This window comes from Pseudonaja textilis, chromosome 8 (genome assembly GCF_049901715.1).
Source record: "Pseudonaja textilis isolate UNSWEBS1 chromosome 8, rPseTex1.2, whole genome shotgun sequence".
In the NCBI taxonomy this organism is placed as follows: domain Eukaryota; kingdom Metazoa; phylum Chordata; class Lepidosauria; order Squamata; family Elapidae; genus Pseudonaja; species Pseudonaja textilis.
Genome location: NC_141997.1, coordinates 1,517,213 through 1,544,986, shown reverse-complemented (window position 1 = coordinate 1,544,986; position 27,774 = coordinate 1,517,213). Strand labels below are relative to the sequence as shown.

General features: G+C 44.7%; 1 protein-coding gene and 1 pseudogene across 7 annotated transcripts in view; both read right to left on the bottom strand.

The window, feature by feature from the left end:
* The window catches only part of DMD (dystrophin), a 1,342,375-nt gene that overhangs the window by 89,259 nt on the left and 1,225,342 nt on the right, over positions 1 to 27,774 (bottom strand). For all 7 annotated transcript variants that reach the window (XM_087938163.1, XM_087938162.1, XM_087938165.1 and 4 more), the window contains exons 63-66: positions 16,588 to 16,662; positions 4,311 to 4,512; positions 2,651 to 2,736; positions 181 to 338 (exon numbers count right to left, since the gene is read on the bottom strand). In XM_087938163.1, the coding sequence (XP_087794289.1) occupies positions 181 to 338; positions 2,651 to 2,736; positions 4,311 to 4,512; positions 16,588 to 16,662 (521 nt within the window). The remainder of the gene's footprint in view (positions 1 to 180; positions 339 to 2,650; positions 2,737 to 4,310; positions 4,513 to 16,587; positions 16,663 to 27,774) is intronic.
* LOC148125090 (uncharacterized) lies at positions 6,454 to 8,684 on the bottom strand (annotated as a pseudogene).

Below are 27,774 nucleotides of genomic sequence, written 5' to 3'. Positions count from 1 at the left end.
CTTCTAGGTTCAGTATGCAACTTTTACTTTTTAATTTGATGAAAACTGCAGGAACTTTCAGAGTCAGTTTTCACCAGTTGTGCCAATATTATGATTCCAATAAATAGTTCCTTGAGGAATCTACCTGCCTTGGAGTTCTGCTTTCTATGGGTGCATTATACTTGGAACGCTGACACTTACGAACTGAAAACAACTCCTAACACTGGGTTCAATATTACTGCCACCAAAAGAAGCAACTTCTCCCAGCTGCCTTGGAATCTGGATAGAGTCATGTAGGAGGAGACCCAGATGACGTTGATCGCAGAATCCAGTGGGACTAGCTACTTGCTTGAACAGATCTAAAAACATGGAATAAAAAATATGGTGAAAATTCATGTAACCAAACTGGAGTATATTGCACATGATGTTACTAAATTATAGCAATAATCTAGAAAAGTACAAGGCATGGGATTTTACATTATACTCTGAATCTTTTGTTTATCTTGGTGTAACAATTTCCAGGAAACTTTGTCAAATAGCAAATACAGTGTTTCCAAGAAAAAAATGCATTCTATTACAAAGATGCATCAGGCCCAGGGACTGTTAAAAGTGGTATCACAAGTAAAATTCAACTGACTATGAATTTGCTACACTGCATGTATTTTGAAGTGAATATACAACACACCTGTAACAGAAGGAAGACCAGTTTGAAAAGACTTGAAATATTTATTTGACATTAATGTAGTTGCCAAAACATGATCTGAATAATCTTTATTTTTCATGGTGTAAGAAACATTTCAGTGCAATGAAAAAATAATATGGTTTTACTTTTACATCTTCTTTAATATTTCAGTAGGAAAGTTCTCATGTTGTATATACCTGTTTTTAGAAGAGCTTTTATTTTCTGTTTAGTTGTTAAAATAAATATAATTCCCAATCAAATTTTAGTATTCAATCTACAATTTTCTGCAGACTCTTTCAAAGTCCTAGAAAACCTCCATGTGTCAGGTTATCAGTGCATTTTTGGATTTACTATAATTTGCTTACCATTTAGGTAAGAATACTAAAAGGAGATATATACGGAAAATAATTAGAAGATATGTTCGATATACTATGAGATTTTGTTGGTCTTCAAGAAGAATTTGCAACTTGGCTTGCAAATAAGATTAATAATTGTGACAAGCCACTTTCTTGTAAATACATGGCAGTGTCTATGTGACCTTCACCAAGACAAAGGAAATATCAATTCTGCTCATATGAGATTAAACTCGCTCCTGCATTCTAGCAGTAATAAAATAAGATCCTCAGGATACAAGGCTAGGATACTAGGTGGATACCTGTAGCTAAAGGACAAGGTGTAATGCAAAGTTTTTTAAAAAGTTGAAGAATAAAGAAAAAAAAGAAAAAACCCAGACTGAAAAATAACAATTGTAAACAAATTGGGCTGATAAATATGCTAATGAAAATAGTAAAAAATAAAAATAAAAAAGAACCCAAGAAGGAGTTACACTAGTCATATAGGATACTAACCTGATACCTGTGCTTCGCTATAAAACTTTTTGGTCGGGCTTAGTTTTTGGGGAGGAAAATAAGGGGGAAAAAATCTGCCTCTGCCTACCAGCATCCATCGGTATTCATCTGACTAGCTTCCTGTCAGTGTGTGAGAGAGCTGAGGGCTGTTTGGAAACTGAAGCAGTATTTGCTGTGTGAGCAAGGAGACAGCAAGGAGCCTGGGCATGGCTTAGCTCAACTGTTCTGTACTAAAGCTTGGTGCTGTGAAACTAAAACTGAAATTGAAACTCCTCTGCTTGTGTTTTGCATTTGGAACAGATTTCTTTTCAGGTGGGGAGGGGGAGTAGAACTCCTTAGCATCAGAACGTGTTAATATATAAAATAATAATGCTCTGATGGTCATTTTGAAAAATCCTTTCTTAGTGAGCACCTAGAAGCCAAGAGGAACATATGTCCCAAATTTCAAGTTTGTAGGCTTTACGGTTCTGGAGATTTTGTGGTGATGCATGAGTAGTATTTCATTTTTATATACTGTATATAGAAAAAGAAGATAGAAGAAGATGATACAGGGATGGAAGCTCCCACCAAGAATTCTGTAGGCTTTGAAGGTTTACAAATGGGATTGCATAGCTGTATAACCCATCTGTGTCAATAACAGAAACCATTCTATTCCTTTTAATGACTCTAAGGTAGTTTACATTAAAAAGTAACAATAATTAATGAAGAAACAGATCATAATAGATATGAAAGCAAATGAAGGCTCAGGTTACTTCTCTTTTGAGTTTAATAGTGGAGAGAAATGTGTATTAGAAAATCACTTTAGAAGCAATGTCATGATGTATCTGCAATGAATATTTTTTAAAAATGGGGAATCACAATCTATATATTTAAGCCATCTAGTGCATGTGTATTTTTCTTGGGATCCTGGCTCATTCCTATCACAGGTCATTCAGCGACATTCTACAACTCGTTACTTGTGAACTATAAAGACCATAATCTCCAATGAGCTAAACTAGATGACATTAAGTAACATTTAGTGCACAACCTGCATAATATATTTTAACTAAGTTTTGTTAAAAAAAATGAAAAGTTAATTTGACCTAATATTTATGTATCTTCATACCAAATGCAGAAATTATAAAACACAATCATTACTTACATCTGTATTTATCTTCCAAATGTGCTTTACACAATGAAATTATACCAGTTTTAAAAGACAGGACTCGGATCCTTCCAGTTCGACCCCTATTGATATTAAAGAAATAAATAAATAAGCAATAATGTAGATCCAAATAATAATACCTATATCTAAGCTTATTAAAATGCTAGAAATAAAAAAGAATTTCCAGTTCTAGCACAAAAACAAAATAAAAAAGATCAGAGGAATAGTTTTTATTGGAGTAAGTACATACCATGTTTCCCGAAAATAAGACAGGTCTTATTTTCTTTTTAGCCCCCAAATAAGCACCATTTTCGGGGGATGTCTTGCTCGCTTACCTTACGATCACCACAGCCACACCTCCCACGCCCCGACACCTGTTGCACTGATTATTCTTCAGCTGCTCACAACTGCTCATGGCAGGACACCATGTGGCTCATCGACCATGTAGCTCATCGTGCCGGTGCCGTTACTTGCAGCAGGAGGCTGAGAGGCTCATCACATGGGTGCTGCCATTCACAGTAGAATGCTGCATGGCTCATTGCTCTGGTGCCGCCTCTTGCATCAGGAGACTGTGTGGTGCCTTGTGTTGTTGCATGCGTGAGCGATGGCACTGATGGGATATACCATGCGGTGTCTTGCTGCAAGCGGTGGCACCCACACGAGCCACATGGCATTCTACCATGAGCGGCATGCATCTTGTTGCAAGCGGTGTCACCAGCATAGCATGCCATGTGGCATCCTGCCATAAGCAGAGGCACTGGAATAACGAGCCACGCAGTATCCTACCATGAGTGGCAGCACCCACACGATGAACCTCACGGCTTCCTGCCACAAGCAGTGGCACAGCATGATGAGCCACGTGGCATCTGGCTGCGAGTGGCCTCAGAAAAAGTTGGAAAGCAGCATGACAGGTATCAGGGTGTGGGAGGCTTGGATGTGATGGTCCTAAGGTAAGCGGGTGCAGGGTGCTTGGGGCAGCTCCACCCCCCCACTCTAGCTTGATTTTTACACCTGCACCTCACCCAACTCATACAACCAAATGGTGGGCGGAGTTTAACTAGGGCTTTTGGGGGGGTAGGGTTTATATTAGGTGCAGACATGAAATCTGGTCTAGGGCTTGGGTTGTATTTTTGAGGAAACCCAGTACAATGTACTACAGACGGGTAGTTATATTCATACAATTTTAGAATAATTTGTATGCTGAGACTTTTTGTAATATTTTCAGAGTTAAAAGCATTTTCCTAAGTCATAAATATAATCCATTTCCAATTCTGAATAGAATTCTGCATATACAATTAGACTTGTATATACACTTAGTTTATGAGAAGTAGCTTACAATGAAATGTACTTAACATAGTTACATTTTGGCACCAAAAATATTTAATAATTGTATTAGTATTTGAATAGGACAATAAAACAATTGAAAACAATTAACAAGTAATAAGTTCTAATTCTAGGGTCATACAGAATTTCAAAATTGAATGGTGTAATTAATTTTATTGTTTTTAAGATGGAAGTTGGTAACTTTCAACAACTCTTTGTGAATTTCAAAATAATCCCAAATTTTCTCCCATTAATACAACTATCAGTTGTTATTTTGTTAAAAAAATGAACAGTAGTTTATTACAATCAACTGGTATAGAAAACTGAGACCTACGTGTCATAAACATTCAAAAGCCAGTTGAGGCACATATCTACACATAGAGGGACGTTGACTAGGTTATTGTGCTCTTGTTCCAATTTATCATAAATGGTAGTCAAGCAGTTAATGATCTGAAGTATATCAATTGGTTGGTCATTCTGTTTGAGGTTGTGCTGATCCAAGGCATCGCATGCAGCAGACAGATTCAAAAGATCCACTGTAATGACAAAAAAAAATCCTAATAGGAAACAGCTCTGATAAAATAATCATTTAAACTCAGCAACAGTTAAAATACAAATATATTAAATTGAAGATGCAAATTTTAAATTTATCTTTAGTGTTTTCTACTTATTGTTTTTTCTAAGCAAATGAACTCAGATTTTGTAGCACAATTGCAGTTTAAAAGCTGTTTCTTGTTCAACAAAAAATTATCAGTCACCTTCCTGGGATCATGAAGAGACATTACCTCTAATACAGAATTTATTAGTCAACTGGAAATACAATATATCATTTTTTTAAAAGGAGTTTAAGGTTAAGTGTTCACAGCTCCAGTGGGAGGCTGAATCAATGTTGAGTGAACCCTTCAAGGACTAAGCAGCAGAATAACTGTGTAACTGGTGGGAGTGGGATGGGGGTAGTGCATCCATCCTTTACTTGACCTCTCAGCAGCTTTTGATACCATTGACCATGAGATTCTCCTGGGGCGGCTTCAGGGGATGAGAGTGGGAGGCCTTGTGCTGTCTTGGTTCACTTCCTTCCTATGTGGCCACTCTCAGTGTTGATAGGAGGGGAGAGATCCAGCCCTTGTCCACTGCTTTACGGGGTTCCGCAGGACTTGGTACTCTCTCCGCTCCTGTTCAACATTTATATGAAGCCGCTGGGTGAGATCATCCGTCACCATAGACTGAGGTATCACCAATATGCTGATGATACTCAGCTGTATGTCTCAGCCTGTAGTGAGTTAAATGTTGCTGTGTCCTCCCTCTCGCAGTGCCTGGAGACTGTTAGGGGCTGGATGGGGAGCAATGTGCACATGTGTCACCTCTCCTGCAAGAGCTGCATTGGTTGCCGATTTGCTTCCGGGTGCAATTCAAGGTGCTGATTGTCACCTTTAAAGCCCTTCATTGCTTGGGTCCGGGTTATCTGAGGGAACATCTCTTGCTGGTCACATCTACCCCATTAGAGCGAGGAAGCAGGGAATGTTGCGGGCCCCATCCCTGAGGCAGATACACCTGGGCCTGCTCCATGGTGGCTCCTCTCTCTGGAATATCATTCACCCAGAGATTAGAATGGCCCCCACTCTAGCACTCTTCCAAAAGGCACTGAAGACCTGGTTTTGACAGTGGGCCTGGGGAACCCAGAGAGGGATGGAGCCCATCAAATGGCTAGTGTGATCTGCTGTAGTCGGGGCGGGAGGTAGGAGTTCGTTCCCCCCCAAAAAAATTTTGTTACATTGTACTTTACTAATTTATTCGATTCTTTTTGTTAGTTTTTATTGTTTTTTTTTATTTTTTTATTTTTTGTTTTAAATATGGTTTTAAATTGTGTAAGCCACCTCGAGTCGCCATGGGCAAATAGGCAGCAATATAAAACAAACACACAAACAAACAAATAAATAAAGTGTATTTGACTAAAGAGAGGTCATTCTTTTGTAGATGCTTTCTGCTCAAAGAAGCAAAATTTTGTCTGAAATGCCCAGATGAGCAGAGATTAACACCAAGATTAATTAATCAGACCAACGATCAAACAGCAAGCAATGCCCTTATCAAGGACCTACCAAACAAGCTACAGTAAGCAGTCCAACCAAAAAACCACCAAGACCACTCCCACCAATGCTGACAGGACAAGTCACAAAAATATAAAATTAGAGCAAATCCCACTCCCTACAAGCACTGATGATGTTACTTTGGGTAATAAAACATCTGTAAGAAGACAACAAAGCTTACAGAACACCAAGGGTCGCTCAGTCTTCCTTAAATATTGTATGGGACATCACTAATCAGTAGTAGCAATGTGAAAATATGCTTAAGTTTAATATGTTTAACATATGTGAGTTGCTTTTTCTTAATAATTTACTTAATAAAAACATTTATTTCATTATTTATCTTGACCAGAAACTTATCATTTTTATATTATTATTAATATTATACACAAAAAACTACAGTGTACACAGCAAACGAGATAACTATGCTGGGTTTTGTATCACAAATCACTAGTTGAACACTTCCCACTGTGTGATGTATCGGCAGATTATGCAAGCAGATCCCAGTAAGGTGCCTTCTGCAACTGACCAATGGTGATCTTGTCAGCGCCAATTGTTTTTAAGTGCTTGCCTAGGTCTTTAGGCACAGCACCCCGTGTGCCGAGTGCCACTGGAACCACCTGCACTGGTTTATGCCAGAGTCTCTGCAGTTTGATTTTCAAGTCCTGATATCTGGTGACTTTTTCAAGTTGTTTCTTGTTGATTCTGCTGTCACCAGGTATGGCAATGTTGACGATCCACACTTTTTTCTTCTCCACAATCATGATATCCGGGGTGTTGTGTTCCAAAACTTTATCAGTCTGTATTCAGATGTCCCACAGTAGTTTTGCATGCTTATTTTTGATCACTTTCTCAGACTTATGATTCCACCAGTTCTTTGCCACAGGCAGGTGGTAGTTGTGACACAAGTCCCAGTGGACCATCTGAGCGACTGTGTTGTGACGTTGTCTGTAGTCAGTCTGAGCGATTGTCTTGCAACAGCTCAGTATGTGATTGATGGTTTCGTCTGCTTCTTTGTAGAGTCTGCATTTGGGGTCATCAGCAGATTTTTCTATTCTGTCTTTAATTGCATTCATTCTGATGGCTTGTTCTTGGGCTGCAAGAATCAGGTCTTCTGTCTCTTTCTTCAGTGTTCTGTTGGTCAGCCATAACCAGGTCTTTTCCTTATCTACTTTTCCTTGGATCTTTTCAAGGAACTGTCCATGCAGTGCTTTGTTACACCAGCTGTCAGCCTGAGTTTGCATCGCTGTTTTCCTGTATTGATTCTTGGTTTGCTGCACTTTGAGCAGCTTCCTATTGCTGCACTTTGAGCAGCTTCCTCCATCAAAGCTGGTTCAACACTGTCTTTCACATAATCTGCCAGCGCATGCTTCTCTTCTTTGACTGTCTGCTTCACTTGCAAAAGTCCTCTACTGCCTGCTCTTCTGGGCAAATATAGCCTGCCAACATCACTATGCAGGTGCAGCGCACAGTGTATGGCCATCAGTTTTCTCGTTTTCCTATCTAGGCTGTCCAGCTCTGCCTGTGTCCAGCTTACAATCCCATCTGGTGATGGGTATGGCCCATGTATTTTATAGCCTTGATGGTGTTACCACCATTCAGTTTGCTTTTTAGAAGTTTTCTGACCCTTTGTGTGTGTTCTTTGCTGACCACATTTTTCACTTGCCCATGTTTGACATTGTTCAGCTGCACTATGCCCAATTATTTGTAAGCTTTGGGTTGGTGGCATTTGATGTTTTGTCCATTGGGCATTTCGATTCCATCACTTTCTACAATCTTCCTTTCTTCAGTGCCACTGTGGCGCATTTGTCTAGGCTAAACTCCATGGTGATGTCAGTGCTGAAAATTTGAACTGTATTGGTCAATGATTGGATTTCAATTTCTGATTTTCTATATAACTTCAGATCATCCATGTACAGCAGGTGAGAGATTTTCTGTGAATTTTTAGTAGTTTGATAACCCAGGTTAGTTTTCTGTAAAATTGTTGATGGGGGGTCATGGCAATGATGAACAGCAGAGGTGCCAAAGAATCACCCTGGAAAATCCCTCTTTTGATGTTGACCAGTCCGTAGCTTTCACTTCTAATAAACAGTTCTGTTTTCCAATGCTTCATCACATTTGCAGTGAAAGTGCCAATGTATTTGTATATTCCAATGACATCCAGGCACTTGATGATCCAACTGTGCAGTAGTGAATCAAATACTTTCTTGCAGTCAATCCAAGTTGTATGCAGATTTGTTTTTTTGGCTTTTGCAGTTCTCTAGAATAATTTTGTCGATCAGGAGCTGATCTTTTGTGCCTCTGTTTCCTTGTTTGTTTCCTTTCTGCTCTCCTGGCAAGATGTTATTTGCTTTTCGGTAGTCCTGGATCCTGTCAGCTATGTTGCCAGTCAGCAGCTTGAACATGGTTGGCAGACACGTTATTGGCCTGTAATTTGCAGGTGTTGCCCCTTTTGCTGGATCCTTCTGTATCAAGTAGGTTTTCCCAACTGTAAACCATTCACTGACGTTTCCTGTCTGCAGCATCTCATTGAATTGTTCGGCCATTTTTTTTTGTGGAGGCTGGTCAGGTATTTGAGCCAAAAGCCATGCAGTTGATCATTGCCCGGCGATGTCCAGTTCTTGATTTTTTTTCACTATGTTGCTCATCATCTCAGTAGTTATTTCCAGTTGGTCCATTTTGTTCTTGGACAATTTCGTCTCAAAGTTTCTGATCCACCCAGCATTTTTGTTGTAACATTTCATAGTGTCCCACAGGTCTTTCCAAAACTGAGTAGTTGCAGTTTTCTCAGGGTTTTTAATTTTCGTATCCCCCATCTGATTCAGACTCTGATAGAACCATCTTTGGTCTGATTGGAACAATTGATTTTGTTTGTACTGGATTACTCTGGCTTCGTATCTTTCAATTTTTCTTGCTGTTGCTGTTATCTGCTGCTTCACAATTTCCAATGCTTCGTCAATTTTTCTTGTGCTAAGCCTGTATTTTTTGATCAGATGTTTCTTGATCTTGCTGTTCTTTAGCTTTTTCTCCTGCAAATGCTTCAAGTTGCTTGCACCTGCTCGCAGTCTCTTGATTTTCAATTCCAACCTGATTTTCCACTGTGGTTTTCCAGTCAATTTTCTAGGGGGCTGCGGCTGTTGAATCCCAGTTCTTCTGTTACTATGACTGCTGTACTGTAAGCAAGCTGATTTGTTTGTTCAATTGATGTTATCCGGACTGCTGCAAGTGCATAATTCACATCTATCATCAATTCCAACGTAAGGTTTTTTTTACTCCAGGTTTTCAATTTTGGAATGAAACTTAAAGACATTTGAATAGGGAAAATGTTTGGAATTTTAGCATAAAAAATAATATTAATACATATTGCAAAAGTATAGCCTTACCATCAGTTATTCTTTTAAGGCGTTTCTTTATTTATTTCTGCATCATACTGTATTCTTTGGAGATCTATATATAGTATTATACTAACCTGGTATTGACTTATTTCCATATCAAAATATTTTACTATTAACAATATAATTTCTGCCAATTCTGTTGAATGAAAAGTGGATGTAAACCAATTTTTTGTCAAAAACGTATAGGAGTACAAAGACAAAATCAGAGGAAGCCTAGTATTTATCATAATAATAACATATTAATTATATATTTACAATAATATATTTAATACAATTAATGTAATATATTAATTATATATTGATATATTTATGTTAATTTATCATAAAGATCTTCTCACAAGTAACTATGCATAGCAGAAAATTAATTTAATTTAAAAAAAAGACTTGAAAGCAAAATCGGATTCTTATAAGTATGACTTTAATAATAAACCATCAAATTAGAATGACAAGTTAAAAAAAATAGACTGGGGGGCAAAATGTTCAGTTCATAAAATCCAAAAACTTTTTTACATTCCACTGATTATGCTATCAGAAGGGGCGTTGGTACTTACCTCATACGCCCTTTATTTTTGAGCTGCGAGGAGCATCCAGAGATGGGAGGTGCTTCAGTCTCTGCTTGCTTAGGCTGAGCTTGAATTGAGGAACGCTCCTCCTCCTCCTCCACGTGACTCTTCCAGGGTGTTCCCCAGTTTTGCGAAGGCGAGAGGAAAAAAAGGGCTGCTCCTATCCCTATCACCTAAACAATTTTTGGTCCTTGGCCGAGAGAGAGAGGCCCACCAGATGGAAATTAGGGTGGGGCTGGATGCTCCTCGCAGCTCAAATAGAAAGGGTGTATCAGGTAAGTACCAATGCCCCTTCTCCTATAAGCTGCTCAGAGCATCCAGAGATGGGACATACCAAAGCTTGGCCTGTCCTAAGGGAGGGACTCCGTCTGGTCCTGGATCTCCCTAGGGTCCCTAAGAACACGCTGCAGGACCCGCCTGCCAAATGAAGCCTCCGCAGAGACAAACACGTCAATTTTATAGTGCCGAATGAAGGGGGAAGGTGAGGCCCAAGTCACAGCCCGCATATTTCGATTATTGGTGCCTGGGTAGCCCAGGCCGCAGAGGTGGCTGCGCTCCTGGTTGAATGGGCAGTTATGCCCTTAGGAACTTGAAGGGCCTGGGACTGATACAATTTAGCTATGGCCACCCTAATCCATCGTCCTATGGTAGAAGATGACACCCTGTGTCCCTGTGTTTTGGGTTGGAAAGACAGAAATAGGGCCTCCGGCTTCCTGAAGGGCTTTGTATGTTTGATGTAAATATGCAGAGCGCATCTTACATCGAGTTTGTGCCATTGTTGTTCCCTCTCCTGCACCGGATTGGGACAAAAATTTGGGAGGATGAGCTCCTGGGCTCTGCGGAGTCGAATTAACGTTTGGTAGAAAGGTGGGGTCGGGTCAGAGGATCACCCTATCTGCATGAAAGACACAGAGGTCTTGCCTGACAGACAGAGCTGCTATTTCCGAGATACGTCGGGCTGATGTGATAGCTACCAGGAAAACCACTTTATATGTTAGGAATTGGAGACCCGTCTCCCTCAAAGGCTTGAAAGGCTCTTTGGTGAGGGAGAGGAGGACTTTATTGAGGTCCCAGGTGGGATAATGGTGCACTGGGGGGGGGGCATAAGTTGGTAGCCCCTCTAAGAAAGGCTCGGATGAGGGCGTGGTGAGAGAGGGAACTGAGACCCTCGTAAGAAAGGACAGATGACAGGACAGCTACCTGACGCTTTAGCATGTTAGGAGATAGCCCCTTGTCAAGTCCCTCCTGAAGAAATTCTAAAATTTGAGCTATGGAGGGAGAAACTGGGTTAATTTTAAGTTTGTTGCACCAACGACAGAAAATGGCCCATGTGGCATTATATATTCAGATGGTTGATGGTCGTCTGGCAGCTAGGATGGTGTCAATGACCTTATTTGAGAGCTGTCTTTTCCTCAAAGTGCTCCGCTCAACCTCCAGATGGTCAGTTGCAGCCATTGCGGGTTCGGGTGTAGGAGGGGCCCCTGGGACAGGGAAATCCTGTCTGGTGGGATCCTCCAAGGGGGGGCCACCGAGAGAGTGCGGAGATCCGCAAACCATGGTCGTCTGGGCCAATAACGGGCCACTAGGAGCAACTCCGCCTTTTCGTGGAGCAGCTTCTGGATAACCCTGGGTACCAGGGCCAGAGGAGGGAATGCACAGAGGAGCCCCGAGGGCCATGGACAGCAGAGCACATTGTGATTCTCCACCGCTTGGGACGGGTATCTTGAAAGGAATCTCGGGAGCTGGGTATTGAGGGGGGAGGCAAACAGGTCTATCGCCCATTTCCCGAATATCCTTATTGCCTCTCTGAACAGGAATGGGTGGAGACGCAACTCTGATTGGTCTATGGTGGCCCTGCTTAGCCAGTTTGACTGGATATTTGATAGCCCTGATATGTGCTCTGCCTTGATGGACAGAAGGTTGGTCTCTGCCCAGGGACAGAGGCGCTCGGCTTCCTTCATTAACTGGATTGAATGTGTGCCCCCCTTGTTTGTTGATGTGTGCCTTGGCTGTGACGTTGTCTGTCAAAATGAGGACGTGTTGCCCACGTACCTGGGGGAGGAAGCTGCACAGGGCCAGGGGAACGGCGTGAAGCTCCAGCCAATTTATACTGCACGATTGTTCTATTGCAGTCCATCTCCTCTGGGCTGAGAGAGACTGGAAGTGGGCTCCCCATCCGAATATACTGGCATCTGTGGTGATAGTCAGCCTTTGAGGTTCTTTGAAGAAACAGCCTTTGTTGATGAGTGGTCTTGCCCACCAGAGGAGGGACGGGAGGACCTTGGGCGGAACCCTGACTGGGAGCTTGCAATAGCTTCTGCCGGATCTCTGGTACAGGAGCAGGATCCACTGAAGGGATCTGGTATGAAGACGGGCCCAGGAAACAATAGAAATGCAGGAAATCATTTTCCCCAATAATTTTGGCAATTTCAATAAGGGCACCCTCTTGCGGTGCCTAGTTTCCTTTACCAATTTCTGAATACTAAGGAGTCTTTCTGAGGACAGGTAGACCTTACCTCCCACTGTGTTGATAAGAGCCCCCAGGTGGGTTATTCGGGTAGAGGGAAGTAACTGGCTCTTTTTCCAATTTATGAGGAACCCATGTTCCTGAAGGGAATCTAAGGTGGCCTGGGTGTCCCTCACTGCCTGATCGATAGATGATGACTGAATCAAAATATCATCTAAACACTGGAGACGGATGGGGGTATTTCTGATATGAGCTGCCAGAGCTGCCAGGACCTTGGTAAAAGTCCTGGGGGCAGAAGCCAGTCCAAAGGGAAGGGCCACGTACTCAAAGTGTTGGTTATTGTAACAGAACCTTAGGAATTTGGAGTTGGAAGACCGAATGGCAATATGGAGGTAAGCTTCTGTTAAGCCTATGGATGTGAGAAAGTCCCCTTGTCTGATCCCAGTAGTATGGATTGAAGGGTGTGCATTTTGAACTTGCGGTAAATTAAAAAGCGGTTAAGTCACTTCAGATCTAAGATGACCCGCCATCCCCCCGAGTGTTTTGGGATGACGAAGAGGTGGGAATAAAAGCCCCGACCTCGTTGGTCAGGTTGAACAGGTTGGATGGCCCTTATGTTAAGGAGGTGCTGGATGGCGGAAGTCATCAGATTGCGTTTGATCGGGTCTTTGGAGAGGGGGGATGACATAAAGAAGTTCGGGGGGTGGAATGGAACTCAAGGGCAAGGCCAAATCTGACAGTGTCCCTGACCCAAGAATAAGAAGTAGAAGAGTCCCATATACTGGCAAATGACTTTAGGTGCCCAATGGGGGTACAGTCTTTATGTTTATCTGGGACGTCGGGAAGGTCTGCTTCCGGACCCCGAAAAGGCCTTTTGTATTGGCTGCCCCTCCTACTCCTGTCTCCAGAGTCGGGTCTATCCTGGAATTGGCCTGGTCTGAACGAGGGAGGCCTCTGATATCTGGGAGAGAAGGGGGCTTGATAGGAGGGCCGAAAGGAGCCCCTCCGAAAGGGCTGCAACTGTCTGGAATCTGGCCTTCAGGTGAGGGAAGGGAGGAACTTCTTTTTGTTCCTGGTCTCCATAAGTAAAGGGTCCAGGGATGGGCTGAATAGTTTGTCTCCCACTATGGGAGAGGAGGCCAGCTTGGCTTTGTTTTTAAAATCCGCCTGCCAGTGTCTGAGCCATAGCAGGCGGTGGGCCTGTACGTGCGCTGAAATTGCCCTGGCAGAAAATTTGACCATGTGATATGTGGTGTCCGCCGAAAACTCAGCTGCGGCGATGATCTTAGCAATGTCCTGGTGTGCTCTGCTGTTAGAAGCAGGGACATGTTGTTTGAGCTGGCGCAACCATCAAATTGAGGACCTTGTAAAGAAGGATGAAGCCATAGCCGATCTAATGGCCCATGTGTCTGACTGATGGGCCCTATGCAGGGCCAACTCGGCTCGCTTTTACTCCGGTTTTAGGGCCTCAGTCAGAGTGGAGGAGGAAGCCAGGCCCACAATGGGCTTGTCGACCTCGGGGGTGTTCAACATTTTAGAGAAATCCGGATCCAGATTGAAGAATTTTTTGTCATGGTTAGAGGGGGCTGGGGGGACCACTACAGACACCAGTTGTTTTTGTACCAGATCTGCAAGGATAGGGGGAGCCGGAATAGTCTCGGCCTCTACCATGGGTTGATTGAAAATGAGGTCCTCAGGTCCTTCCCCAGAGGGGGCAGCGTGGACTGAGGGGGATTGCTTACTCAGACCTGAAATATGCAAGGGCTCCTGAGCCAGACGCTGTTCAGACCTAGGTAGGGACCTCAGCGAGTGAGATTCCTGGTCAGAGCCTACCGGATACAGACTGGACCTGGCGACTTGCTGGATGCCAGTTGTGATGCCTTGGCGAATAGCCAACTCCATCCAGGATCTTATCCTTTCAGGGATCTCCTCAATGAGAGATTCCTCTTGTCGGAGACCGGCAGCAGTTGGTGTGAAGGTGGCCTCTGGAGCCCTTCTGGTCAACGTTTCAGGAACCTGAGCCTGTTGTTCCTGAGGTGGCAAGCTGCGCCTGGATGAGAAGGAAACATCTGGGGGAGGGGGAGGTTGAGCAGAGGTAGAGGGACTGGAGGATGGGGGAACCTGAGGCACCTTGAGTGCTTCTTTAGATCTCCTATCAAATTCTTTTTACAGGGCCTTGTGGCGCCTTAGGGCGTCCCTCTGAGCCGCTTTGGAGGTCTCCTTAGCCTGCTTGCGCAAGTGGTGGGTTTTGGCCTTTGCCTTCAAAGAAGATCCTCTAGAAGTATTACCATCTGCCATTGCCATGCCTTAAATGTAGTAAGTTAAAGATCAATATGAGGCGGTTGGCACGCCCAGGGCCCGATCTATGCAAAGACGGTGTCCCTGATCAATATTACTTCCCCATTTTGGTAAAATTTAGTTGTTGTTGTTGTTGTTGTTTTTAAAAAAATAAATCTATCTATCTATCTATCTATCTATCTATGGAGATATATGATTATTCAGTCAAAGAGAAAAACAACAATAGAGCCGTACCTCAGTGATAATATTTTGAGTATGAAAATATTATCCTGTGAGATTAGAAATATTATATTCCAGATGGTTATATCCCTGCTCCTGGGATAACTGGGGGCCAATCAGCTGAATTTCGCGAACGCCTAGGCCCGGTAGAATTAGAATTAGGGCCTGCAGCAGCCTCTCTGCACAGGCTGACACAGAAAGCGGACTGGGTGCAGCTGCCGCGCTGCTGGAGAGAGCTGTGGGGTTGAGCCAACAATTACTCCAATTAAATGCAAGCCGGAAAAGGAGAAAACTGAAATAAACTCTGAGATAAGGCCAAGCGGGAGCCTGGTAATTCGGAAAAACCACTCACAGCATTTAAAGGGAGAGACAAAAGGGCGCGTGCCACGAGGCTGCCTCCAGAATGGTGGCCGTTAAGACGACACGCCTCCCAGGAACATTTCCCCACCTGGCAAGCTAAACTGAAACTCGGTTTAGCAAGGGGCTAGAAGGAGAGAATAGGCTTTCTCCTTAAAATAACAACAGAAAAGCAAAGAGAAAACGGCATTCGAGAGTGGGGGGGGAATTGCAGAACAGCTCAAACGGAGCAAATAAACCTAAGTCGCTACAAAACGGAGCGATTAACAAGGCAGCAACGGAAATACAGGCAGAGAGAGAGAGAGAGGTATATTAGGCTGTGGGAGGTAGTGCGAAAAATCGCTACTGCCCCTCCCTTGGCCTCCCTTGGGGGCAAAAAAGCTGTACTTCCTCTTAGTGGCTAGAGTGCCAAACTGAGCAATTGCGCAGGGCTAAGGAGAGGGAATCAAACCTGAAGTTAAAGCTGAAAGAAATGGCTATGAGACTCCAAGATTTCTTGCTTCGGCCAAGGAGCAAAGAGCTGAACAGCCTGTCTCGCACGAGGCTGAGCAAAAGCTGGGGAACGCCCTGGAAGAGTCACGTGGAGGAGGAGGAGCGTTCCTCAATTCAAGCTCAGCCTAAGCAAGCAGAGACTGAAGCACCTCCCATCTCTGGATGCTCTGAGCAGCTCATAGGAGAATACTCTACTCACCAATTATGACAAAACAGGGGAATACAGAAGATAAATAACAAACCCAAATGTGAACCAAAACCGCTACTTTTCATGATTCAATTTCATAACTGACATTTTTATCAAATCAAAATATTTTCAACAATATTAATGAAGAGCCAATTTAAAAAGCAAGCAAAATCATTTTTGAATCATCACAATTTGAAGCTAAAAATGGAAAAAAGGTAATATATCTCTTCAAGAAAAAGCTATTAAAATGATAATGTAAGTCTGTCAGGTGCAAATAATTTGAGGGGAAAAAACTGCACCCTGGGTAGATGGGAAAGAAATCAGGTTATAAACCTGATATTATAAAGAATTTACCACTGAATTTAGAAAAACAAACCCAAAATGATGAATGGGAATTTATAATCTTATGTTTTCAAGTTGAATCTGGGAGAAAAAATAGTTCAAAAGTTGTGCACCAAGCGACAACAAAACAAAGTTCTGTAGAATATATTTTCATTCATTTCTTTAAAAATGCAATTAAGAAACATTCGTGAAGGTATTCAGAATACTCACAACAGAGAGCTTTCTGTAGTCTTCGGAGCTTCATGGCAGTTCTATATGCTGAGAATCGAACATTGTTCAAATCAGCTATGACACAAGTAAAAGAAAAGGACATGAATTATTTTATCATCAAGCATGTTTACTCAGTGAATTTAAAAGAACTCCTACGGTATCTTTAAATGCAAACCAAATCACCTATCACTTTATATAAAACAAAAGAAAATCAGTGATTATAAAGAAATAGTACCATTACGCTCTGAACAAAAACAGCACAGTTTAGCCTGAATAAAATGCTATTTATAACTATAATTCTCTTCATATTAGTGGGAATATAGTCTATCATGCTCAGTGGGTATCACTTCTAACAGACATTCCTAACAAATATCTATTGAGTTTCTTTGATCTTAAAGGCATAGATTTATTTTAAAAAAGATACTTTTGGGTGTTAAGGTAAGGTTAAGGTTAAGGTACCAGGCTAGAGACTTTTGGCCAGTCGTTCTCTGTCAGCCTGAAAAAGGAGGCAATGGCAAACCATTTCTGAAAAATCTTGCAAGAGAAATTGCAGGGACTTATTGATGCTGGCAGCAACCCATCAACATCAATGTAAGGTCTTGCCTCTCCAATCTTCCAAAGAAAGTAGGATTCTTGAAACTATAGTTGTTCCAAAAGGAGCTTTTATTAAAAAGCTTGGATAGCAAGAAGCAGGAACTAAATTTTCCTCACTTAAAAACAGCCATTTAAAGCCATGCAAACAAAACCCCTCCCACAATACAGTAATGCAGGAAATGGAAACTCACAGCACAGCAATACAGGAAACAGAAACAGAAACTTCATTTAGAGATCTCTCCAATCCTCCCCCCTCCCATCAGAATGCCAGCAACCCAATAAAAATATATGGGACCTGACATGCCACCCCTCAGGTAAAATGGGAAGTGCACCAGAAAGAAAACAAAAAGAGGGAAGGGAGACAAAGAAAACAAAATCAATGAGGTTTGTCAAGGTACATTTGATGAAATATACATATTAATTTAGGGGCATGCACATGTTTTTGTGAACCCATTCATTGTGTGAGGAGGGGAGGTGTTTCCAAGCTACCAGGTACTGAGTGGCTCTGTGGAATTTTCTAAAGTCTAGGATTTCTTGAACTTCAAAATGTTGTTTGCCCTCTACCATAATAGGGGGTGGAACAGGGGTATTAGCTTGACCAAGATCAGAGGTGACTTCAGGTTTCAGCATGCTGGAAAGGGGTGGACTTGCCATAATGACAATTGCACCATGACAGGATTAATAATGTGAATGACAGGGAAAGACCCAATGTATTTTGGGCCCAGTTTTTTAGACTGCTGCAAAAAATTTAGAAACTTGGTGGAAAGGTAAACTTTGTCCCCCACTTTGTAAGGTTTAGGTTCTATTTGTTTCTTGTCTGCTTGTGCTTTATGGCAGCCTTGGCTTCATGCAAGGCTTTGAGGACCACCAGCCAAATGGTTTGCAAACGATTCATCCACTGTTTCAAGGAGGGGATTTCTGGTTCATGTGAGGGTAACTCAGGCATAGCATTAAATTCTTGCCCTGTGGCCACTCTGAATGGGGTAAAACCTGTGCTAGTGTGAACTGCATTATTATAAGCCACTTCTGCAAAAGGCAATAACTCGGTCCAGTTATCCTGCTGATAGTTAATAAAACAATGCAGGTACCATTCTAGAACGGAGTTTATTCGTCCATGGCCCCATTTGTTAGTGGATGATAACTCGAACTAAGTTTAGTTCCAAGTAGGTCCAAAAAGGCTTTCCAAAACTTGGATGTGAACTGGACACTTCTCCATAGAGCTGCTGCGAGCATCCAGAGTGGGAGGTGCTCCAGTCTCGGGTCTCACAGGCTGAGCTTGAATTGAGGAATGCTCCTCCCCATCACGTGGTCCCTCGTAGCGTTCCCCAGTTTTAGCTCAGCCTCCTGACAGTCAGGCTGTGTTTTCTCTGAGCTTTTGGCCGACTCAGGATTTTCTCTCTTCACTTCCAGGTTGGACCTTTTATTTTAAGTTATTCCTGCACAGTTTACCTTGGGGTCTATAGCCTCCCTAGGGGAGCTTTCTTTCCCCTCCTGGGGGGGGTTTATTGGGGCAGAATTCCAGCACTTAGCGCTGCTGGCGCCCCCCCTCGCCTACCACTTCGTTCGCTCTACCGCTGAGCTTTCGCTTTCGTTCCTGCCTCTGATCGGTTGTTTCCCCCCCACTGAACGCCGATACACCAGGGGAGAGCTAACTGCCCCCTTCTCCTCCTGTTTCGGGCCCTCATAGGCCTCCTTCCCTGCCAGGAGAGTAATTTCCGCCGCTGATAGCCCCTCTCCTCTACACCGGCTCGCGGCCGCCATTTTGGGCACCGCCTCGTGGACAGCCGCCATTTTGGGGCCTTTCTAAGAGTGCAACCAGGCTGCGTTGACAATTTAACTCACTAAGCAGATCCCCAGGGACTGCTTAAAGCCATTGCTCGTTCCCTCTGGGTCTTTTTCGAGGGTCCCCGAGCCTTCCTAAGGTCCGTTGGCTTCCGCAGTCCCGCTCAGCTGGCGAGGTAGCAGCGTTTTTCAACCGCCCGGTCTTCGTCTGGGGAGGCAGCTACTGTAGGGCAATACTTGTTTTTTCTCAGGCCTGGCGTTCTTTTCGGCTAATTGAACTACCACTTATGCCTTGCAACTGCTGCTCCCTCCTGGGGCTTCCTTCCTTCGCTGGAGCAATTTTAAAGAATATTAATAAGAATAATAAATAAAACTGAAAGAGAAATAGGCTCAATTTTTCCATATATATTCGTCTTTGCTACATTACTGCATAATATCAGACTGGTATTAAAAAAAAACAATTAATAAATAAATGAATAAATTCAACAAACCATAAAAAATCAACAAAAAATTGTTTCACCAAAAGGGGGGCGTGAAACAACCGCTGTGATATCCGGCCTTGGTGCAGGTTGCAAAACCAGACGAACCAACCGTCTCTTACTAATTCTAAACAATTTTTTTCCAGCATTTTTTTCTTTTTCTTTTTTTATAAACTTTATTAGTTTTACTTTTTAAAAAACAACAACAACACAGCTACAAAGTATATACAACAAAAAGACGAACAGGTCTTGGCATGGGCCAAGAGGGAAAGAGAGGAAAGCTTGAGAGAGGAAAGAGGGAAAAGGAAGGGAAGGGGGGGGAAACGTGGGGATAACAGAAGTAGAGAAAACAATTATAATAAAACCATATTTTTGTGACTGTCTGTAAGGTCTTTTCTTCTTCCAGACTATCGTCGGCAGTGCTTTTCTTTATCTCTGCCTCGGAGGCCTCGGCCTTAATTTTCTTAGAGGTGATCTATCTTTGATTAAGCCAAATGTACAAAGGACTCCAATTGCTATAATAGGTTGAAGATTCTTTATTTTTTAATGCTTGGGTTAGTTTGTCCATTTCGGCGCATTGTAAGATTTTCTGAATAACCATAAGATCAGTGGGGATAGAGGGTAGTTTCCAGCACTGGGCAAATGCCAGTCTGGCCGCGGTTAAGATGTGGATTGTAATATACTTTGACTTTTTGGATATTTGTTTTATCAAAAATTCCTAGAAGGAAGGACTCTGGTTTGTACTCAATTTGTTCCATGGTTATTTCCTCTAGCCAGTGCCAAATTTTTTGCCAGTACTTCTGGGTTTCCTTGCATGACCACCACATGTGAAAGAAGGTACCTTCTATGTATTGACATTTCCAACACTTGGGGCTCGTGTTGGTGTGCATCTTCGCCAATCTCGAAGGAGGCAGGTGCCATCTATAAAACATTTTATATAAGTTTTCTTTATAAGCTGCTGATTTCGTGATCTTAATGTTCCTGTTCCAGATCTTTTCCCATTCTGCTAGGGTAATGCTCCGACCCACATTTCTGCTCCACGCAATCATATTTCCCTTGACAATTTCTTGTTCTAGTTCTGTTTCTAATAAATATTTGTAAAATTTAGATATATTTTTTTTACTTGGTCCTAGTAGAATTTTGTCTAGGGTCTGTAATTTATTGTAGATTCCAAATTCCTTAATGTCTTGTTTGTATTTACTATGAATTTGAAGGTACACCCACTGATCAATTATAAATCCTCGCTCTTGCAGTTCTTGTCGTGTTTTCAATTTTCCTTGTGGGTCTAATAAATTTTCGTACTTAATCATTTTGGTTATATCCAGATTATTAGGGTGTACTATCGCTTCCATTGGGGATAGCCAAATCGGTATTTTTAAATAAAGCTTTTTACGTACTTTTTTCCAATTAGTTAATAAAGAGTCCCTGATAAGATGCCTATGGAAATATGATTGCCTGGGTTTCCCAGATTCCCACAGAAAGGCATGCCATCCTTTCTGCATATCGTGGCAGATGACAATTCTTCATGTGGACCTTCTCTGAAGGCCAAGTCCAAAACGCATTACCTGCGCAGACAGGCACAAGAGACCTCCAAAGCCTCACAGAAGGATGCCCTCAGACGCCACAAGGCAATGGAGAGGGAAATAGATAGGCGGTCTAGAGAGTCATGCTCCATGCCTCTGACCCTCCCCCCGCCACTCCCTCTACCTCCACCCAACCCCCCCTCCTCCTCCCTCGCCTTCTCAATCTTCGGCCTCGGTGCCTAGACAAGCTCCGGAAGCTACCTTCACCCCCACTGCTGCTGGCTTGCGCCAAGAGGAACCAGAGGAGGATCCCATGGTTGAAATCCCTGAGAAAATGAGATCCTGGATGGAGTTTGCCATCCGCCAGGGAATTGCGCAGGGTCTCCAGAAGATGGTCAGTCCGGCCCCTCAGCCTGCGGCCCCTGAAGTCCAGTCTCCATCGGTCAGATCTCTCCCCAGATCGGATATTTCACATGGTCAGGTACTCTCTCAGAGGGAACTCCCTCTTTCTCATGGGGTAGAGGAGGAGGAGCAGGAACAAGATCAAGGGGACCCAATTCAATTCGGGGAGGAAGAGGACCTTGATTTGGGGTCCATGATCTATAGCGAACCCCTCTCGGGGGCGGACCCAACGGAGGGGGAGATGTCAGAAGATGAAGGCCTCACCCCTGACCAGCCCACCTTTGTAGGGTTGTTCAAACCACATCTTTTCAAATCCATCCTTTTCAAGGCCAAAAATATCTCCAGCCTGATCTCCCAACCTCCCCCTGAGCCCCTTCCCGCAGCCTCGGGGGAGGGACCGATGACTCCATCTTTAGACAGCCGGTAGTAGAGACCGAGGTCATTCCGGTCCCACCTATCTTTTCCAATCTGGTCTCCAAACAACTGGCCTCTACAGGGGCGCCTCCAGCCCCCTCCAGTCAGGACAAACGGTTTTTCAACCTTGATCCTGACTTCTCTCTCCTGTTGGACACCCCCACGGTCGATGAGCCCATCGTGGGCTTGGCATCTTCCTCGACCCCTAGCAATGCCCCAGAGGCCCTGAAACCAGAAGACAAGCGAGCCTAGCTGGCCTTACGCCGGGCTCACCAATCTGATGCCTGGGCCATTAGATTAGCCATGGCCGCATCTTTCTTCACCAGATCCTCAATCAGATGGCTCCGCCAGCTAAAGCAACATGTCCCCGCGTCCAATCTTAGGGCACACCAGGACATTGCAAAGCTCACGGCCGCGGCCAAATTCTCGGCCGACGCCACTTATCAGTCTGTGAAATTCTCCACCAGAGCCATATCATCGCAGGTCACAGCTCGCCGCTTGCTCTGGCTCCGCCACTGGCAAGCAGACATTAAAAACAAGGTGAAATTGGCATCTGCTCCCATTTCAGGAGGTAAATTATTTGGTCCGGTCTTTGATCCCTTGCTGGTCAAGAGTCGTAACAAGGGCAAATACCTCCCCTCTCTTTTTCGGAGGTCCGACCCCAGAGCCCCCCCTGCCCTTTCGACGAGGATCCTTTTGTTCCTCCTTCCAGACCTCCTTTCCCCCCAGATACCAGAGATCTCCCTCCTATCGGCCGCCCCCATCCCAAGATCGGGCTGAGTCCGCTGAGAGGTCCAGAAGGGGTGGCTCCTATAAAAGGCCCTTCCGGGGATCTGGGAGCAGGCCTTTTTGGCGCTCCAGATAACTTAATCCACTCCCTCCCCATCGGTGGCTGCCTCAAGTACTTCGCCAACCGATGGGAGGCCTCCACCTCCGATGGATGGGTCAGGGACACCGTCCGTTTTGGCCTTGCCCTTGAGTTCCAGTCCCCCCCTCCTGACTTCTTCATGTCTTCCCCCCTCTCCAGAGACCCTGCCAAGCGGGCTCTCATGGAGGCTGCCATCAGTCACCTCCTTGATTCAGCCTTTAATTCAACCTGTCCCCGTCGCTCAACGAGGACGGGGTTTCTATTCCCATCTGTTTGTAGTGCCAAAGCACTCAGGGGGTTGGAGGGCGATCTTAAGACTTAAAAAGACTGAATCGCTTCCTGTCTCCCCACAAATTCAAAATGCACATGTTATAATCTATACTTCTAGGAACCAGACAAGGGGACTGGCTCACTTCAATTGACCTTTCAGAGGCGTACTTGCACATCGCAATTCGGCCCTCTCACTACAAGTTTCTACATTTCTCCTATAACAAACAACACTTCCAGTACATCGCACTTCCCTTCGGACTGTCCTCCGCTCCCAGGGCCTTCACCAAGGTCCTGGCGGCCCTGGCAGCCCACCTGAGAACCCTCCCAGTCCGTCTCCACTGCTACCTGGATGACATCCTCATCCAGTCCCCCTCAAAAGATCAGGCAGAAAGAGACACCAGAATCACTCTCTCTGTCCTCCAGGACCACAGGTTCCTGATAAATTGGAAAAAAAGTCACCTTTCCCCTTCTACCCGGTTAACCCATCTGGGGGCGGTGATTGACACTGTTCAGGAGCTGATCTTCCTGTCCCCAGAAAGACTCCTTAGCATTCAAAAATCTGTTAATCTTATTAGGCGTTCAAAAAAGGTTTCTTTGTTAGACCTGTCAAAATTGTTAGGCAAGTTGGTTTCATGCATCTCTATTGTTCCCTGGGCCCGTTTTCATACCAGATCCCTTCATTGGTTCCTGCTTCCGTATCAGCGATCAGGAAGGAGCAACTCAAGGCTCCTGGTCAGAGTTCCTCCAAGAGTCCTCACGTCCCTCCTCTGGTGGACCAGACTGGCCATCAACAAGGGCCACTACTTCAAAGAGCCCAACAGGCTGACCCTCACTACAGACGCAAGCCTGTTCAGATGGGGCGCTCACGTCCACTCTCTCTCGTCCCAGGGCAGATGGTCGACAACAGAACGACTCTGCAGCATAAATTGGTTGGAGCTCCACGCTGTTTACCTGGCACTTCGCAGTTTCCTCCCTCAGGTACGCGGGCGACACGTCCTGGTCCTCACAGACAACGTGACGGCCAAAGCCCATATCAACAGACAGGGGGGCACCCAATCGATTCGGCTCATGAGAGAGGCCGAACGCCTTTGTCGATGGGTGGAAGCAAACTTGTCATCCATCAGGGCAGACCATAACTCGGGGGCACTAAACATCCAAGCGGATTGGCTCAGCAGAGCCACCCTAGACCAAGCGGGATGGTGTCTCCACCCATCCCTATTCAGGGAGGCGGCCTCAATCTTCGGCCTTCCCAAAGTGGACCTCTTTGCATCCCCCCTCAATGCCCAGCTCCCAAGGTTCTTCTCCAGGTACCCCGCTCACGGGGTGGAGAACCACAATGCCCTGCGTTGCTCCTGGCCCCCAGGGCTTCTTTACGCCTCCCCCCCGGCCCTTATCCCCAGGGTCATCCACAAACTAATCCTGGAGCAAGCGGAAATTCTTCTGGTTGCCCCCTATTGGCCCAGACGTCTGTGGTTCGTGGACCTCCGCAACCTCTCAGTCACCCCCCCCGGAGGATCCCCCCGACAAGATTTCCCTGTCTCAGGGCCCACTTTCACATCCGAAACCCCAATGGCTCCAATTAGCCGTCTGGAGGTTGAGCGGGACCTACGGGGGGGGGGGGAGTTCATCTGAGGCCACTTTGATGAAAACATCCATCTAATCTCGGTATTCCTTGGGGACACCCAGTAAGGGTCAATTCGCTGCAGTTGCAGCTATCTCCCCACTCTGCGATATCCCAGTCTAGTGGGGTTCCTCACTCCGGACTAATTCATTATTAGGGAATTGGAGGACCCCTCCATCCAGTCCACTTTTGGGTTTCACTTCTTTAACCAGCTCAGTCCCAGAACTAGGGGCCAATCCATCCCTGGTGTCACAATGAAAGCAATGGTTTTGGAGTGATTTGCCATTGTTAGTTTGAGTGGTTCAGTGGCAAATGTGGCAGGGGTGTCCCACGCAATGGGACCCATCAAATTGGCAGAACAAGACTGGAGTTTTTAGTTGAATGCCCAGTTCCCCAACCAGAGTCGAGATTATTAGGCTTCTCGTGCACCCTGAATCCAGCAATGCTTTAAGTCTCACTTTTCTCCCTGTCAATAGAATTAACAGTTCTACAGGGATTGTAAGGGGTTCAACAACCTTATTTACCAAAGGGTCCTCATAGTCACTCTCTGACTGATTGGATTCCTCCACCGGAGGGGCTGGAGTTCCTTGCACCATTATTAATTCCGGCACGAATTCAATGACTGCATGGCTCTTTAGGGTGGTGTCTCTGGAATGCGGTGGTGGCTTTGAGGGTTTTCCTCCAACCTGTTTCTCTCTTTTCCAGTGGGCATCCTCGCACGGCACTCGGTTGTGCGGTGGCCTTCCTTCCCACAACTGAAGCAGACAGTTAGGTGTGGTGGGATAAAGCAAGGTAGGTTCCCTTCCTTCACCCTTCTGGTGGGGATCTCTTTCAGGAGTGATTTGCGCAGTACTGGTTTCAAGTTTCATCAATTTCAGCTTCCTCAGCCAAGACACACCAGCCATGCAGGCGGACTGGGGCTCCACCAGCTATGCAGGCATTGTACAGGTCATCATTTAAGCCATCTTTGAACCAACCATGAGTATTTCCTCTGGCCAATCTACATGGCAAGTCAAGTCACGAAACTCTTTGATGTAGTTGGCAACTAGATGGTACCCCTGTCTGACATGCCTTATGCATCTCTAGCCTTGTGATTGGCTAAGGGGATCCTCAAATCTCCATCTCAGGGCTGTCATAAAGTGGTTAAGATTGCAGAGCTCCAGTGCATCTGCAGTATGGAGGTTCACCATCCAACATGCAGCTGATCCTTCTAGAGCCAGTGTGACAACCCTGACTTTGGCCACTTCAATAAGGAGATCCCTCCCATACTCCTGCATGTAGGTCAGTATGTGTGTGAGGAAAAATCCCAGTTGATGCCAAGAGGGAGCACCTTCCATTCTAAGGGTGGAAGCCTCCTCCCATCGAGTTGCAGGGATTGCTTTGGGTTGAGATCTGTTTCATAGTGGCAATGGGTGTGCCCATAGCCCCTGCAATTTCAGTAGATGCCTCTGGGGTTGGGGATCCCCTTCATTCATTGGTAGCCTCCTTTTGCACTCCTACCTCACCTGCAGTGCAAGCCGGGGCACCCTGGATCTGCATGCCATGGATGGCCTCCCTCATAAGGTTCATGGCTTTCCTCAAGAGTTGGTTGGGCCAGTCTGGGGCTTCTTCCAGTTCATTGTCGCTGTAGAGATCTTCCATGTCCTGCTTCCAGCTGGGCTGGTGGCTCTAACGAATGAAGGTGACATTCTTGGCCCTGCTGCCCCAGCCTGCCTCCTTCCCAATGCTGATGGACCATCTCAGTTTGGCAGTGATGCTTGAGACGAAGTTCTCCTCGATCCAAGCATTGAGGGCCTCCTCTGCTTGAACCTTGGGGGGGGGGGGGCATTCAGCCTCTTCATGGTCACTGCCCTGGGCAGACATGGTGTGCATGGTCCCAATGGTACAGCTGTTGCCTCTCCAGATTGACCAGTTTGCAGTTCCTGCCTAATGTAAGGTCTTGCCTCTTCAATCTTCTCAAGAAAGCAGAACTCTTGAAACTGAAGTTGTTTCAAAAGGAGCTTTTATTGAAAGGTTTGTGATAGCAAGAGGTCTAGGCAGGAACTACATTTTCCCACTTAAAAACAGCATTTTAAAGCAGTGCAAACAAAATCCCTCCCACAGTACAGCAATGCAGGAAACAGAAATAGAAACTCACAGCAATGCAGGAAACAGAAACTTCATATAGAGATCTCTCCAATCCTCTCCTCTCCCACCAGAATGCCAGTGTCTCAATAGAAATATATGGGACCTGACAACCAGTCAATGATACTTGTGATATATTTTTAAATGTTCAATTGGCTGAGTTTCATGTTTAATGAATAAAAATAGTTAATAACAACAATAACAACAACAACAATAACAATGAAGAGCTGCCTATTATGATGCAGTATATAGAGGTGATCTTGAAGAAGAAAACATGAGGGAAGAACTAGTCCCCCAATATAACAATAGCTATAGCACTTTCATTTATATACTGCTTTATAGTGCTTTAGAACCCTCTCTAAGCAGTTTACAGAGTCAGCTTATTGTCCTCAACAATCTGGGTCCTCATTTTACCCACCTCGGAAGGATGGAAGGCTGAGTCAACCTTGAGCCTGGTAGGATTTGAACTGCCAAATTGTAGGCAGCTGGCTGCAGAACTAGCTTGCAGTACTGCACTCTAAACACTGCGCAACAGGGGCTCCTTTAAAACTCCAATGCAGTTTTACAAAGTACTACCTTCTCCTAATTCCACCCTAATTCTTGGTAAAGTCAAATTTCTCCCAAGACTGCCTTGTTGGTTTATATAATATACTCATTTCAAATGTTGGTTTATATAATATGCTCATTTCAAATGTCTTTTTCAAGTTCTAGTTAACAGAACACAATGGGTTTTCACACAAGAAATAAACCGTAAGGCTGTCCATGGAATCGGTATCAGCTAGGTGTAGCAACAAATGCCGTCTGTGGCCCTGGTGCACTGCTCACTTATATGGGCCAGCCTTACTGTTTGAGGCTGAATGGAGCCTTCAACTGAGCAAGGAAGCACTGCAGGGCCAGGCCCCACACACCCGCGTCCAACCCCCAGTTTGCTGCGCGGGGGCAGGAATGAGACCCTGTCCCACGGAGTCTGCTGCTGCTTGGGTAGGGAGGACAATGAGGACAAGAACAGTGAGTCTTGCTGGCTGGCCAGGTGGGAGTGATAAAATCTCTGGATGAAGCCGTGTTATTTACGCCTCTCCCATCCCCACTCTTCCACCCCCTCCCCTTTCT